This window comes from Nannospalax galili, unplaced genomic scaffold (genome assembly GCF_000622305.1).
Source record: "Nannospalax galili isolate Female #2095 unplaced genomic scaffold, S.galili_v1.0 scaffold1486, whole genome shotgun sequence".
NCBI lineage: Eukaryota > Metazoa > Chordata > Mammalia > Rodentia > Spalacidae > Nannospalax > Nannospalax galili.
Genome location: NW_008355165.1, coordinates 672,812 through 689,559, shown reverse-complemented (window position 1 = coordinate 689,559; position 16,748 = coordinate 672,812). Strand labels below are relative to the sequence as shown.

General features: G+C 40.9%; 1 protein-coding gene across 3 annotated transcripts in view; it reads right to left on the bottom strand.

The window, feature by feature from the left end:
• The window catches only part of Pip5k1b (phosphatidylinositol-4-phosphate 5-kinase type 1 beta), a 325,417-nt gene that overhangs the window by 68,611 nt on the left and 240,058 nt on the right, over positions 1-16,748 (bottom strand). For all 3 annotated transcript variants that reach the window (XM_008852280.2, XM_008852282.2, XM_008852281.2), the window contains exons 12-13: positions 7,032-7,187; positions 1,330-1,474 (exon numbers count right to left, since the gene is read on the bottom strand). In XM_008852280.2, the coding sequence (XP_008850502.1) occupies positions 1,330-1,474; positions 7,032-7,187 (301 nt within the window). The remainder of the gene's footprint in view (positions 1-1,329; positions 1,475-7,031; positions 7,188-16,748) is intronic.

Sequence of the window (16,748 nt, the reverse complement as noted above, 5' to 3'; positions counted from 1 at the left end):
CATGTTTTTAAAGAAAAGAAAAACTCCTGGGGAAAGTGTTAACTGGTTTGAGCTATTTCTGTTACAAGAACTGAAGGAGATGAGCAATTTGCACTATGGACACTTTTTAAAACAAACAAAAAGTCATATACTGTTTGGTGCATTCCGGGCTGAATTCAAGGATATACTTCAAATCATTTCATAGGAAGCTTTTTGTGTTTGTTGACCAAATCTTTCGTTTTTGTTTGGGTGTGTGTTTGCTTGGTTGGTTCGTAGGTTGGTTTATTTTTGGTGCTGCAGATTGAATTTAAGTCTTTATCTCATGTACGCTAGGCAAGGCTCTGCTGCTGAGCTGCATCCTCGGCACACAGACTTTTAAGTTTAATAGGCCAGACTCTGGAAGTCAAGAAAGACCAATTCCATGTTCTCCTTCAGATGCAGATGTTAGACTTGTATATGTGTGAGAGAGAGAGAGAGAGAGAGAGAGAGAAAGAGAGAGAGAGAGAGAGATCTATTGGATCTATTGACGACCTAGGAAGTAGCACAGTGGTACAGTGCTTGCCAAGCATTCCTGAAGTCCTGGATTCAAACTCTAGCACCAAAGAAAAGAAATCTACTTATAAGCTTATAAGAATTCACTCTGGACATGATGGCACAAACCTGTAATCTTAGAATTTGAGTTAAAGCTAGCTTGTGCTACATGAACTCCTATCTCAAAAAGGGGAGGGGCAGGGAGATGGCTGGGCAGGTAAAAAGCACTTGCTGCACAAACATAAGGATCTGAGTTCAAACCCCAGAACCCATGTAAAAGCCCAACATGTATCAGGAGCTTCTGTAATCTCAGAACTCCACCAGGGAGCTGGGTGGCAGATAGGCTTCTTATGTAGCAGAAAAGCAAAGAGACCCTGTCTCAAAAAAAGAGATGCAAGGAGAGGACTGACACAGAGTCAGTCCTTTGATCTCCACATGCTCACTCACAGAATGTGCACGTTCACACACATGAATCTGCGCATGTACACAATACACACATACATCACGCACACACACATATAAATGTGTAAATCATGCACATGCACAAACAACATCACTAAAATAAAAAAGAAAACTTTGTCTTCTTGCATAAAGCCAAGTGTGTAACTATATATAACTAATTTCTACACAACATAATGATTAACTGTAGAGGGAAACAGGATGGTTTTCCCTTAAATGTTATCTTTGAAACAGCAAATATAAAGTATTCCCTCTCTCCTACATAGGAGACAGAGACAGGTACTCAAAGCCACTGGTACTCAAAGCCTGAGGATGAAGCAGTAACAGCCCGATTGGTAATCTGATCACATGGAATGTTACCTGTTTGAGTAAAGTGTGGTCCTGTCATGTGGACACTGTTCACTGCCATATAAGGAAGAAGATGAGATTGTGGTTGCTAAAGAGGCAGCTTCGAACAGCGATGGGGTGCTGGGCACCAGGTCAGGCCTGTGTCGCGATCCCAGTGCTAAGGGAGGGAGAGCAAACATACATACGAATCTCAGTAATCCATACTGCTTTAGTATTTGTAATAACTGAAATGAGTCAAAAGCATTCATTTTACATATCAGGCTGCAAATGAAATTATGAATTAATTGTGCTCTTCTGAACTACAATGGAATGTAAAATAGCTGCTTGGAAACAGGTTAAACGGAGGAAATTATATTAATTTATAAAATGGCTTATGGAAATGACATTAGGAATGCTCTTTTTTAAAACCTAATAAAGTGATTTACTATTTCAAAAAGATGGCATAAAAACTCTTGGGAGCTTAAGGAGATAATTTGACAGAGATTAAAAGGATGACTGGCAGATGTATGAATCCAGTCAGCCTGCTTTGCCCCTTCATGTGAGAAGCAGACTTCAAGGAAAGCAAGCAAATCTTTTAACAGAACCACAGTCTACCATACCTTGATCTTTTGAGCCCCAACAGACCTCTGAACGTGAACCAGGGTTCTCCTTGACATTATGTTCTTTTTTTTTTTTTTAATTTCTGCTGTTCTTTTGAGACAGGGTCTCCCTGTAGCCTCAGCTGGCCTGGAACTCACTATGTAGACCAGGCTGGCCTCGATTTTACAGAGATCCACCTGCCTCTGCCTCCCTGGTGCTGTGATTAAAGGCATGCACCACCACCCCTGCTTGAGCTTTTGTTTTAATAGCAAGGCTGTCTTTATAAAAGTGAGAAGGCTCTCATTTCCTTTTTCAATTTTAGGAGGCTGGGGCTGGAGAGATGGCTCAGCGGTTAAGAACATTAGATGTTCCTGCAGAAGACCCAGGTTCGAATCTCAGTACCCACATGGCAGCTAACAACTGTCTGTAACTCCAGTTCCAGGGGATCTGACAGCCTCCTCTGTCCTCTGCGGGCATTGCACAACATGGGTGCACTTACCTACACACAGGCAATACACACAGACACATGAAATAAAAATAATAAATAAAATATTTAAAAAATTTTAGGAGCCCAAGAAAGTACTCATGTAAGAGCTCTCCACTGTGAGGAGGAGGGGCAGTCCAGGCTCAGCCATGACCTGGGGTGCTGGATGGCTTTAGTTGTCAACGTGGCACACCTGCAAAGTGGCACGCCTTCTCAATTGGGGAATTTCCTCTCTTCGACTGGCTTATGTCTGTGAGGCATCTTTTTGATTTTTGAGTGATATAAGAGGGCCTAGCCCACTAATGGGCATGTGTGGTAATATCCCTGGACAGATGGTCCTGTGATATATACAAAAGCAGGCTGTGCCCTGGCCAGGAGAGCAAGCCGGTCAGCAGCATCCTCTATGGTCTCTGCTTTAGTTCCTGCCTCCAGGTCCCTGTCCTGCTTAAGTTCCTGCCTTGGCTTTCCTCAGTGATGGGCTGTCACTTGGAAGAGTAAGATGCAATAAACCCTTTCCTCCCCAGTTGATTTTGGTCAGTGTTTTATTGAAGCAATAGAAAGCTAACTGGTCCACCTGTGCCTGTCCTCTTCAGTCCTCACGGATTCTTTGTTTCCCCAAACTCAGCTGAAACTGCGGTGACTAAACTGCAGTGATGCATACAGCATAGCTTTAGGGTGTCTCTGGCATTGCTGGATACACACAGAAGATCCAAAATGATGCATTCTCATTGGGAAAATGGAAAATGACTTGAGCAGGCAGTGTCATGTGAGTTTGAGGTTTGGTCTTTTTATTTTTTTTTTTTTTTTTTGCTAGTGTTTCAGACGGAAACCAGGGCCCAAGAAATAGTAGCCAAGGGCTACTTCAAGGAGATGCAACTCCTACTCCTGGATTTGGATTTAAAGTTGTGTGTGTGTGTGTGTGAGAGAGAGAGAGAGAGAGAGAGAGAGAGAGAGAGAGAGAGAGACCTGAGAGCAAACAGAACAAGGACAGGAAGGGCTGGGCTCTGGTTCTGAAGTCCAGACAACACATTGCAAGGTATGGGCAGGGGTGGAGATGTAGCTCAGCATAGCACCTGCCTAGCCTGCACAAGGCTGTGGGATAGATCCCCATCAGTGCATGGGGGTGGGGGGGAAAGCAGGGCTCCGCCTCTGATTCAATCAAAGTGAAGAACCAGGGTGAAGAGCCTGATAATCATACAAAACTGAAGCATGCTCAATAATCAATGTCAAACACGAGAGAGGCTTCAATTTCACACATCTGGCTAGACACTGTCCATATACTTGATCAAACTTATTAAATACTCAGAAAAGTCTGAAAACTCTCAATAACACTGAAATCCAGATCTGAAAAAAAAAAAAAAATCACCGCTCTCCCCACCCCCCGCCATTAGGTTGCATTGAATTGGCACATTAGAAAGTAAATGGAGCTGGTTTAAAAAAAATTAGTATGGATTTAGTTCTTGGGCATGGACAGCATTTCTTCATAGGACAGATGCAATCTCAGAGTCATACATGGAAAGCACTCTGTCCAGGGCCCAAGTCCAAGGTCACATCTTACCCAAACATTAGATTATCCCTCATCCATGAGGAGACGCTGTCTGTAGTAAGGAATGATTTCCTCATCCTCCTATATTCTCCAGTCTTTTCTAAAACCTAACATGGTAGGTGGAATTCTAAGACCTTTAATGATCCTACACCCTTGTTTGCTCTCCTTAAGTATGAGTGGGACTTGCAAATATAACCATTCTGTGCCCTGCAAAAAGGACTTTGTAGGTTGTTATTCAGGCTATTTTGACTGAGTTAATTTTGAGCTGGTCAAATGGGTCACAATCCAGGGGGCCTGAGTTAGTTACATGAGTGCTTCACCCCTTTTTGTTTTTTTTTTTTTTTAAGACAGGGTCTCCCTGTAGTTCCAGCTGGCCTGGAAGTTTCTAGGTAGTCCAAGTTGGTCTTGACCTCACAGAGATCTACCTGCCTCCATATCCTGAGCACTTGCATTAAAGGTGTGAGTCACCACTCCTGGCTTACATGAACCTTTAAAATCAGGTTCTAGAGTTCAGAAATGGGAAATCAGAGTCCAAATGTTGAGAGGGTTGGTTTGCAACCTTTTCTCTTCTGCAGATGGAGGAAGCTGCATGGCAAGGGAAACACATGGTTCCCAGGAGCTGATCATCGGCCTCTACTGTCAGCAAAGAGAGGGGATCCCAGCCCAGCAACTGCAAGGAGCTGAATTCCACTAACAACATAAACGAGCCTAGAAGAGGATTCTTCCCTGGTGCCTCCGGATAAGAAACCAGTCCAGCTGACTTTGGCAAGTACTCTACCCCAGCCCTCAGTCTAGCTGGCTTTGATTTTTTGCTTTTGAGTCCCTGGGTAGAGAATCCAGGTCAATCAGCCAGTCTTAACAGAACCATCAGCTAATGAATAGACAAAATTTAAGCTGCTAACTTTGTGGTAAACAAATATAAAAGGAACACAATTAGGACAAATTAAGAATGTTGTAAAACAAATGGCTAAAAACTAGAGGGAAATTTGGTAATGACTTGGTCGACTCTGAAGGGGGACAGCTCCAAGTATAACGCATTATCAAGCGACCAGGCTTTGCCCATGAAGACTGTGAAAGCAAACGCCATCTGCATACAGTTACATCTTCAAAGGATAGACTCATTACGGTTCTCTTAGACCTTCAGAGACCTTCTTGGTATATTATCTCAAATCTCCAAGCAATGGAGCCAGTAATTCACATTAAAAAAAAATCACAGGTGCATTACTTTCCACATTGCCAGCATTCTGGGTATGATGCAATATGTTTATTGGTATTGTAGCTACTCAGGAGCCCAAGGTAGGAGGATTTCGAGCTCAAGGCCAGCCTGAAACTTAACAAGGTTTAATTTCAAAACACAAAACAATGCCAAAAAATAGAATGTCTGATAAAATAAGATTTCTCGAAGAAAAAAAAAAGTTTGTCCTGTTTCTCAAACTGTGGCCACTTGTAATTTTCTGAGTGTTCTTAGAAATCAGGTAGTATGCTGGTGGACAGACAGACTAACAAGGAGTAGATGGGGGGGGAGGTAGGAGTGGGGCAAGGGGGTGGATGTCTACCAGAAACTCTGGTCATCAATTCTGAAAGGAACAGGGCAATGTTTTATTACTTTTCCTATTGCCGTGATAAAATAACTGTGACAAAACTAACTAAAAAAAGGAAGCATTTATATTTTGGTTCACAGTCCCAGGGTATAGCCCATCATGGTGGGGAAGTCATGGCAGCAGGGGCTTAAGGCTGCTGGTCACATTGCATCTGTAGTCAAGAAGCAGACAGCGATGAATGCTTATGTTCAGTTAGTTATTCCCCAAGTTATTTATTCAGTTAGTTATTCCCCAAGGTCAGGGAATAGTGCCACTGACTTTTAGGGTGAGTCATTCCTGCCACAATCAACCTAATCAAGATAATCCCTCATGGGCATGTCCAGAGGCTGACCTAATCCAGATACTTCTTTACAGGTGTACCTAAAACTTGCTTCCCAAGTGATTCTAGATTCTGCCAAGTTGACAATCAGTATTAATCATCACAGGCCATTCACTAACTCTTGCTGAAATCATTAGCTCTGGATGCATGAGATGATAAGAGTTTCAACAGAAGGGATTCTGAAGACTCTGAGGGAAAGAACATGTCTACAGGAAGCCCTGAATCTTCTATAGGAAGCAGAAGGTACTTTGGAGATTTTCAAAAGAACACGATGATGAAAAAAGTCTATACTTGTGAACAAAAGGTCAAGAAGTAATTGATGGAAATATCTAAAAAATTATTTCCCCATACTTGATTAAATTAGAAAACTCAATTTATTAACTCAACAGATAGAGAAAAGTAATAAAACTTGGTGTTCTTGTTTGGTTAAAAATCTTTTAGCAAATTAGAAATAAGGAAAGGAATGTCCTTGGTTTGGGTTTTGGTACTAAGAATGGCAAATTTCGTTTTAAGCAGTGAACCATCAGAAGCATTGTCTCTAAAACCAGGGCAAGGATATATCCACTGACACCACTTCTAATCATCTCTGTGCCTGAGTCCTAGCCAGCAAGTAGGAGAGAAAAGACAAGACACGAGGTCTACAGAGTAGGAAAAGCAGCTGGAACGCCCAGTTCTTAAAAAAGGCAGTATTTCAAATGAAAAAAAGTCCATATCAATATTTCTATGTTTATCCAAGGAATCAATTTAAATTCATACTAAAGAAAATATCACATTTTATCTAAATTTATGAAAGAAACTCTAAATCAGAAAGGCAACTTATCATATCATTTACATATGTGTGCATATAGGTATATATGTATGTGCATGTACATATATTTGTATGTGCATGCATGAATAAAGTTTAGAAATACAAATAACAAAATGCTAGTATTTGTTACATTAAATAGGGGGATTATAGATATTTTCTTTAAATATTTTAGAATTTGCCAACTTTTATGATAAATCATATATTGTTTACATGGCATTTAAAATTTACATAAACTGCATTATACTCTGTAGTCTATAAAATTTAATTAATAGGCTATCTCTTGGAGCATGTATTTTCTAATTTTTGTATTGTGACTTTACACCATTTATGTAATTCACTGGAATTTTTCTGTTTTTTAGAAAGTTGCAAGTCCTTACCTTCTTCATCAAGGCTGCTGAAACTTTGTCCTTCTGTTAACAAATCTCTCTTCTCATCCTTCCATTCCTGGCTGATTGAAGACACAATCTCCTGTGAGGTCGCTTTTAATGCAGCAATGGAATTGCACCGTTTCTTAGAAGGTGAGGTCTTCAAAGCTAGACAGCAAGTAAAAAAGGAGAGATAAATAAAAATACTTATAAGAGCCAGGCATGGTGGCTCCTGCCTGGAATCCCAGCACCAAGAGAGCCGAGGCAGGCTAGCCTGGGCTATACAGTGAGATCCTGTTTTAAAATAATCACAGATAGGGTCTCCCTGTGATCCCAGGTAGCCTGGAGCTTGCTATGTAGATCAGGTTGGCCTCGATCTCATAAAGATCCACCTGCCTTGGCCTCCTGAATGCTGGGATTAAAAGTGTGTGCTACCATACCTAGCCCCGGATTCACAATTTCAAATTTAATATTTTATTATTTAATATTTTAGACATAATTTGAGCAGAAGGTCAAGGACTTATTTCACACACACACACACACACACACACACACACACACACACACGGGAGAAAGAACTGTTTTAGCTACCTTATTTGTTCAAAATGGCTTGATTTAAATAAAAGTATTCTAAAATATATTTGAGTTGGAATTTCTCTGGATTTGAAGTAGTCTTACTTGAGGGGAACATCAAACATTTTCTTGCTAAAGAATCATTCCTCCTGCAATGTTTTCCTTGTGCTGGGAGGAGGCTGGGTGAGGCGGTGAATGCAGATGGTGAAGTATGGGAGTTCTCATGACCCCAACTTTATTAACTGGGAACTGGGACTTTCTAAATGGGTCAATGTTTAATCTTATACTCATGTTGCCCAATTTAGCCAGGCTACTTCTAGTTGCTTTTTTTTCTTCCTGTGACTTTCCACTGAAATTTCCTACTCTTTGGACTTGTCAGATGTATAATTCACTCCCCATCTCTGCCCAAATGGCATTCTCTAACCTCAGAAGCATGCTGGGAATCCAGGCCAGTGAAAATGTGCTTCCCCAGCCACTGTGCTAGCTGAAGCTTGTGGCTTCACAGAGGACTGGCTGGTGGGCGCTGCTGAAGCTGCAGGCCGGTCAAAGTCACTTACTGTCATGTTTTCTCACAATAACTCTTCTTGGGGGAATATTGTTAGAGAATTTCCTTGGAGGAAGTTGGAGCAGGAGAGGGAAGTGAAACCCATTTATGCTTCCCCAAACTTGTTTTCAGCAGTGTCTCTGAATCTCCTCCTTCGGAGGTTTGAATTGAGGGGTGAGTCCACAGCAAATGGATTAGTCACTATACTTCGCTTTGGGAATCTCTTGAGCTTAGATTACACGGCTCATCAGACCTCCTCAAAGGCAGTTTGGAACAGCTTAATTGGAAAAGGATTTTGGGATACATAAATGAGGGAAAAACAGAGGGCAGTCTCTCTGCTTATAGGGAAGGTTTAGTTCTCCTGTGAGCAGTCTTACATTAATATTATCATTATTACATTAATATTACATTATTACATTAATATTACATTAATTAGGGCTTTAGTTTGGGAGTCAACAGTCACATGGCATATTTCAAATTTTGTAAATGTCTGTGGGAGACTGGTCTTTTCACAGGCCTAGAAATAGGGCGGAAAGATTGACTTGCTCCAGCTCACAGAGTGAGACAGTGTGAACTCGAGGGGTCAGTCTTGTTTTCTTCACTTGTTTAATTGATGGTTCGTTTTCTAGCTGTTTAGTGTTTCTAGCAGTTTAATCTTCTGGTTAAGAGGTGGTGGTGGTGTGGTGGTGGTGGTGGTGTGTGTATGTACCTAGAGTTTGTTTTTCTGTTTTTCTTTGAGAGATGTTGAATGCCTAAGAAACCAATCTTGCCATTCCTGGTGGCTGCTCACATTTCATTTTAATGAGAACTAAATGGACCAAGTTACATTTTTCTCCACGCCCCATTCTGGGGAGCCACACACTGGCTTCTGCTGTAACATTCTCTCTGCTTTTGTTAATCTCTTGTGAACTGTGATATATTCTTGCCCTTCAAAATGGTTATTTTAGACTTCCCAGTCTACTATTTTTAGGTATGTAAGCCAGAGGATATAAGGTGTGGTTTGGGGACTGCCAGGGATCCCCGACACCTCAGATGATTGACAAGGCTGAACGATTTTCATAAGAATATGAGAACATCATTTGCCTTTTCACTCTTATCCTCCCACATGGGGTTTTTCAGGGCTGTGTGAAGTATGCTATCACCACAGGCTGACTTCAGAAACAGATGTGAGACTTCAACTATCCTCTGCTAGGCCAGACAGCCAGGATTTTAACGAGTTAAAGTAATAATCACCTTTCTCATTAATTATTTTGGAAAACAGCTATTTGCACAATTATCTTTATGTTAAAATTGGCTTATGTTAGCACAATTAAATTATGTTAGTACAATTTAAAAAATGTGTGTGTGCACGTGCTGACGTGTATGTGATTGTGTGTGTGTATGTGCTACAGCATGCTGTGTGGAGGTCAGAAGATAACCTCAGGGATCAGTCTTTACTGTCCACCTTGATTGAGACAGGGTCTCATTTACCACTGAATATGCCAGGCTACCTTCTGGGATTCCCTTCTTTCCCACTTCCTATCTCTCTGTAGAAGTGCTAGGATTACAGATGTATGCTACTGTGTCTAGCTCTACATGGGTTCTGGGGATATGAACTCAGGTCCTAATGCTTGCATGGCAAGTGCTTTACACACTGAGACATCTCCTCTAACCCTACAGGATATTTTTATTGTTGATTGGTAAGAATTACAATTAAAATATTTTTCTTAATTTAGATTTCTAATATGTGAAATGTAGACAGTTGTATGTAAGTAAAAGCTCTTTGGGTTCCACAATAATTTTAATAGTACAAACTGACCCTAAGACCAAGGTCTGAGCATTGCTTTTCTGCATCATCATTCGTAGGTAGATGCTGATTCTCAGCACTGGGACTCAGCTCTGATTGTGAGGATGTGGGGAACAGCAAGGCAACCTGCAGGAGACGACAGAGGGACAGTGACAGGAAGACACTCAGGAGAGCCAGACTAGGGGTATACCCCCTCATTCTTTTTTAAAAATAATTTTATTAGTTTTATTTATTTTTATATTATGTGTATGAGTGTTTTGCCTGCATGTATGTAAGTGCACCTCATGCATGCAATGCCCACAGATGTCAGAAGAGGACATTGGATCCCCTGGAATTGGAGTTACACATAGTTGTTAGCTGTCATGTGGGTGCTGGGAATCAAACTGGGGTCCTCTTAACTTCTGAGCCATCTCTCCAGCCCCGCTTCAGTCTTTATCAGCATTGCATATGAGCAGAGGGGACCTGAAAACAGTTTGCCAAGACCAAAGAACACCTGGAGAAAGAAGTAACGTTGCCTTCAATGGTTAGTTCTGGGAATGACATGGAGAACTACAACCCTAACAGCAGGGTTTCCCAACATTACTCAACAGATAAGGACTTAGATCTCGCTGAGATGGAATGCTTTAGGGACTTCTCAGGACTTGGAATCTTGAAAGCAGGTTTGTATGGCTTGCTCCTTTCTTTTGAGCCAGAAACTCCTGGATTTGTCTTTGGCTAAAGCATGTTTGATGACAGGCATCCTGGGGCCATTTATATCTATGTTCTGTCACTCAGCTGTTTCTAGACAATTATTCTTCCTAAGCCTGCCATATTTCTTCCTATCCCCAGGCCTTTGACATGCCTTTTCCTCTCTTCTCCTCTCCTCCCCTTCCTTCCTTTTGAAAAAACTTTTATTTTATGTGTGTATTATGTCTGTATGCATGTAAATGCGCTGGTGTCATGCAGTGCCCGCAGATGACAGAAGAGAGCATTGGATCCCCTGGAACTGGAGTTAAAGATGATTGGTAGCAGTCATATGGGTGGTGGGATTTGAACCTGGGTCCTCTGCAGGAGCAGCCAGTGCTCTTAACTGCTGAGCCATCTGTCCAGCATGCTTTCTGTCTCTGTCTCTGCCCCCCCCCCCCCCCCCAGGATCTCTCTGTAGCCCTGACTGGCCTGGGACTTGCTATGTAGACTAGGCTGGTCTTGATCTCACAAAGATCTACCTGCTTCTGCCTCCTGGGTGCTGGGATTAAGGCATGCATTAGCACACTGAACACGTCCTTTCCCATCTTTCTTCTCAGTGAATTCTGCATTAACATTTTAGAACTTAGTTTAATTATCTTTTCTGCTGCAAAGTCTTTCTGGAAAGAACTGACAATCTTCTCTCCCTTGGTAGAGCTACAGTAGTGCACATGAAAACTTAGCAATGGCAAATTGTCTGGGCAAAGAATTTCAGTGAGCTTTTAAAACAATGGTGACCAATATTTCTAAAAAATATGCAATTTTGGAGACATTGCTGCCAAGTAAATTGCTTCCTTTTAAAATGGTGGTGGAAGGTGAAAATTCCACTCCTTTGCATTGCTTGTCAAACAATAACTGAGTACCTACTGTGTCCCAGAAAATGTGGTGGGTGCTGGCAATATACATAAGTGAACCAAACACAGTCTCTAGTAGAAGGGAATTAAAGCCTGGTAGAGGAAGCCTAGAATGGCAAGTTCATTACAGCCTAGAATGGCAAGTGCTATAAGGAAGCAGCAGCTAAGCCAAGACTTGAAGAAGACAAAAGTAGGTTAAATGGAAAGGCATGTGCAGAGACCTGGAGACAGCTGTGTTTCTTGGGGGAACTGGAAGGAGTCCTAAGCTGCTGGAGTGGGATAGAGGGAAGCTGACATTGCACGACATGAGTGTACTTATACACATGCAGGCAATACACTCATATACATTAAATAAAATATTTTTAAAATGTATTGCCTGCATGTGTATAAGTGCACTCGTGTCGTGCAATGTCTGTGGAGGTCAGAAGAGGGCACTGGATTTCCTAGAACTGGAGTTACAGATGGTTGTTAGCTGCCACGTGGGTGCTGAGATTGAACCCAAGTTCTCTGCAAGAGCAGCCAGTGGTCTTTTGTGTGTGTGTGTATGTGTATTTTGAGACAGGGTCTCCCTGTAGCTCCAGCTGGCCTGGAACTCACTATGTAGACCAGGCTGGCCTTGAACTCACAGTGATCCACCTGCCTCTGCCTCCTGAGTGCTGGGACTAAAGGCCTATGCCATCACACCCAGCTCAGCCAGTGGTCTTAACTGCTGAGCCATCTCTCCATGGCTCTATGGCTCTATGAGTATTTTTAACATAGAAGGATTTCAATGGGAAATTAGCAAGAGCAGAATTATATGCCAAACTACTTCCTTTGGCTGCACTGTAGAGAGATTGAATTGTATGGGGACATAACTGGAGGTAGACAGAACTTCTTGGGGGCTACAATTATACTTTATGCAAAATAATAAAAACTCAAACTAAAGCACACAGTAGCTGCTTGAGGAGTGGCTTTGTGCAAGAAGGAAGTGGCCTTCCGATGTTTCAGAGTGCAAGGCTGTAGGTGTTGGTGAATAGCTATGTGTGGTGGATGGCAAGATTTCTGGTTTGGGTCACTTTGTGGGTTGTGGCCAGTGATGGGATGTGGAGCCAGGAAGAAAGGGTAGGCTTTTTTTTTTTTTTTTTCTAGGAGGCAGCTGTGGTTGTTTGAATAAGTGTCCCCCATAGGCTCCAAGTGTTTGAACAGTTGGTCAGTAGTGGTGCTGTTTGGGGAGTGTCACGGAACTTTAGGAGGTGTGGCATTTCTCCAGGAAGCATGTTACTGGGAGTGGGCTATGAGACTTCTCTGCCTCATGTGATTTGTCTCTGCTTTCTGCATGTGTTTAGAGATACGAGCGCTCAGCTTTCTGCTCTGCCCTCCTCCTGCCATGCTTCCCCACTGTGATGGGCACATTCCTCCGGAACAGGAAGCCATATAAACTCTCCCTTCCCATAAGTTGCCTTGGTAATGGTATTTTATCAGAGCAACAGAAAAGTAACTAATACAGTGACCAGATCCAATTCTGAGCTTGTCAAGCTCATGTAAACAGGTGGACACTTATGTGGGAAAGTTGGCGAGGAAAGTGACTTTAAGTCCACAGAAGTTAACAGATTTTGGTGGGGGTAAAGGTGGGAACCCACATATAAAAGGTAAGGCAGAGAGGGAGAGCCACCATACGTCACCAAAGAGGAAGAGAAGCTGAAGTGGGAAGCAGGGGAGTCTCGAGTCATGGACACAGACAGTGAAGACAGTACTTCACAGATAACTAGACCAGTGGTCTTAGACACTATAGAAACATACACAAACACAAAATGTAGGTTTGGTTCCCAACACCCACATGGCGGCTAACGATCTCTAGTAATTCTGGTTCCAGGGGTCTGAATGATATCCTCTTCTGACCTCTACAAGCATTGCATGCACATGTGCACTTACATATATTCAGGCAAAACACTCAAACACATACAATAAAAATTAATTTAAGAAAAGTAAAAACATGGGCCTGAGTGAACATTTCTCCACAGAACATATAAGTGGCTCAACATCATCCTCTATTGGTGAACTGCAAATGCAGACCACAGTGGGGTATGACTTTACACTCAGCAGGGTGGCTAAGATGAGAAGAGAAACACAGCAGTGTGCTGGTGAGGCTGTGGAAAAACTGCAGCCCTGTGCTGATAGTGGGACTGTAAGGTAGTGCAGCTGCTTTGGAAAAGTTTGACAGAGTTTTCTGATGATCCCACAATTTCATTGTTAGGCATATACACAGAAGAAATGAAAAACCACAGCCGTATAAAACCTTGTGCACAATGTTCACAGCAACATTTTTCATAACAGAAAAAAAGAAAGCTCTCAATGGAGAATTAATAAAATGCTGTATCTCTACAAAGTGGAATATTATTCAGCAATAAAAAATAAAGTACTGATACATGATATAACACGTATTATTTTGTTAAGTGAAAAAGATCACACACAAAAGTCACATACTATGGTTTCTCTGAAGTGTCTGGAATTGGTAACGCCATAGAGACAGGAAGCAGTGCAGGGAATAGAATGCAGTGATTACTGAGGAGTGTGGGGTTTCTTTGGCTAGAAATCAAAACATTATAGACTGCTGTGATGACTGTAAGACTTAAGTGTATATATTAAAAACCATAAACCTGGGGCTGGAGAGATGGCTCGGCAGTTAAGAACACTGGTTGTTCTTGCAGAAGATCTGGGTTCGAATCCCAGCACCCATATGGCAGCTAACAACTGTCCGTAACTCCAGTCCCAGGGGACCCAACAGCCTCTTCTGACCTCCACGGGCATTGCACAACATGGGCCCACTTAGCTACATGCAGGCAATACACGCATATACATAAAAATAATAAATAAAAATCCCTATAAACTGCACACTTTCAAGGGTGCATTTTGCAGTTCGTAACCTATATCTCAACAAAAATTAGGCTGTGACCTTAAAATGAGGAAAGGTCAACAAATTTATTAAGACGTAAGACTTGTTACATTAAAATCATGATAAGTCACAGCCTGGGATACGTGGGAAATGCTGTATTTTGGGGATCCAAGAAGCCCTTGGTCATAGCATTAATTTACATGCTACTATAGTAAAGAGGAAGCTTCTCTGATGAGGAGGCCTTGGGAAGAGCCTCCTTCTTCCAGAAGGGCGTGGGGGCATGGCATGCTCTTTGTAAACCTATGACGGCTTGCAAAGAAATCTTGACTGGGGGGGAAGGGAGGTAGAAAAATCTTCCTTGAAATCTGAACTACAAACTTGCTTCCACAGAGCTGCAGTCTGAATAAACACTACTTTATGGTCCATCTTTATGGTCCACTATGGTCAGGAAAATCTTGGGCGGAAAGTCTAATTTATAGTGGTCTCAATTTGACAATAATGTTAAGATGCCACTGAGATAGCCAATTGTGAACAAAAGTTTGTCTTAGAATGATAAGGTAAAAGAGGGTCATATCTTCAAAATGTAGTTTATGTAAATCATCTGGAAAAATAGTTAACATTCAATATTATGCAGCTCAGTTCTCAAAGGAATTATAGATGGCCAATAAACCATGAATAACGCTTGAACTTAACCAGTACTTGAGAATTGCAAAATAAAACAACCACGTTTTTTACGTGTCAGAGTAGCATAATTTAAAAATCCTAATGCAGACTGAGGACTGGTAGTATTCAGATTTGGGGGAGCCTTCAGTGGTTATGTACATTTAATACTCCCTTATCTCATTCTGTAATCTATCCTAAGTAAATAATCCCTAATTTAGACACACCATTTAAGTGAAACTATGTTCAAATAATATTAGCTAGAAATAGAAAAAGGAGAAATGATGCAAATGGCCAATACTAAAAGAATGGGGAGATAGGTTATGGCACACCCATAGAATTTCAATGCTAGATTTCAATTTTAAATGGTGTTTTGTAGAATAGTCAAGAATTTGAGAAATGCTTCTTGTAATGATATGTGAAAAGAATGGGGAGATGGGTTATGGCACCCATACAATTTTAATGCTCAATTTCAATTTTAAATTGTTTTGTAGAATAGTCAAGAATTCGAGAAACCCTTCTTGTTATGATATGTGAAAAATAGGGGATAGAAGCCTAAAATTATGCACCATTTTGACACTTTTCTGGAAGCTGCTAGGAATTGATTCTAAAGGCTGTACACTAACCCTACACTTTGCTGGCCACCATACTTATATAAACACACAAAACACAGAAATAAAAGTTGGAAGTACATCAAAACATTAAAACCAGATATTTCTGGGTGATGGGCTTTTAAGCAATTATCACTTTTTTTGTATGTTCAAACTCCAGTAAATATGATAAGAAAATTGTCTTATTTAAATAGAAAACACGAATATCCTTTATTGGTTTTTTGGGGGTGCCTAACTTATCATGATTTCGGTTATAAAGTGGACCACAAAATGGCCAAATGATAAAATAACAGTATGTGTGTAATAAGTTTATTTTCTACTTTTTGCACAGTTTGAAAACTTATAATAGTATACATTGTAGAAAATTAAAATAAGTATAAAAACATAAGATCCCATGTAACCCCTTGAATCAACATAATCAATATTATCTTTAGGTTTTGTTTGTTCTATTTATTTAATTACTAAAAGTCTAAAAGCAGGATACTGATTTGAGATCTTTCTCCATTTTATTTTTTTGCAGTGCTGCGGATCAAACCCAGGGTCTTGTGAATGTCAGGGAAGCACTGTACCACTGAGCTAAATATACAGACTCCTTCTTCAATTTTTTCATGTAGGAACTTTTTTTAATGAGAAATTTCAACACTCCTCTCTTTGATTTTATTATTTTTAAAATTATATATGTGTATGGTTGTCCATGTGAGTACAGTGCCTGCCTCAGAAGAGGGCATCAGATCCTTGGAGCTAGAGTTACAGGTGGTTGCGAGCTACCAAACATGGGTGCTGGGAATGGAACTCAGACCCTCTGGAAGAGCAGCAAGTATACTTGACTGCTGAGCCTTCTCTCTGCAGGATTTTTAAAAATATATATATAATATATTATATGTATATATTTAGAAGAAGCATTTCATTACAGCCTTAACATACTCAATAACAATTTCAGAGCAAAGATATATCTCTTTCAAAAGTGGCTATAAAATTTTTAGGTTCGCTGTTGAATTAATAGTTATACAATACTGAACACAGTATAAGCCCTGTAAGACATAAAATTGAATGAGTTTTTAACCTTTAAAAAAGGTCTCCATTTCATTTTGGAATATATTGTTCGT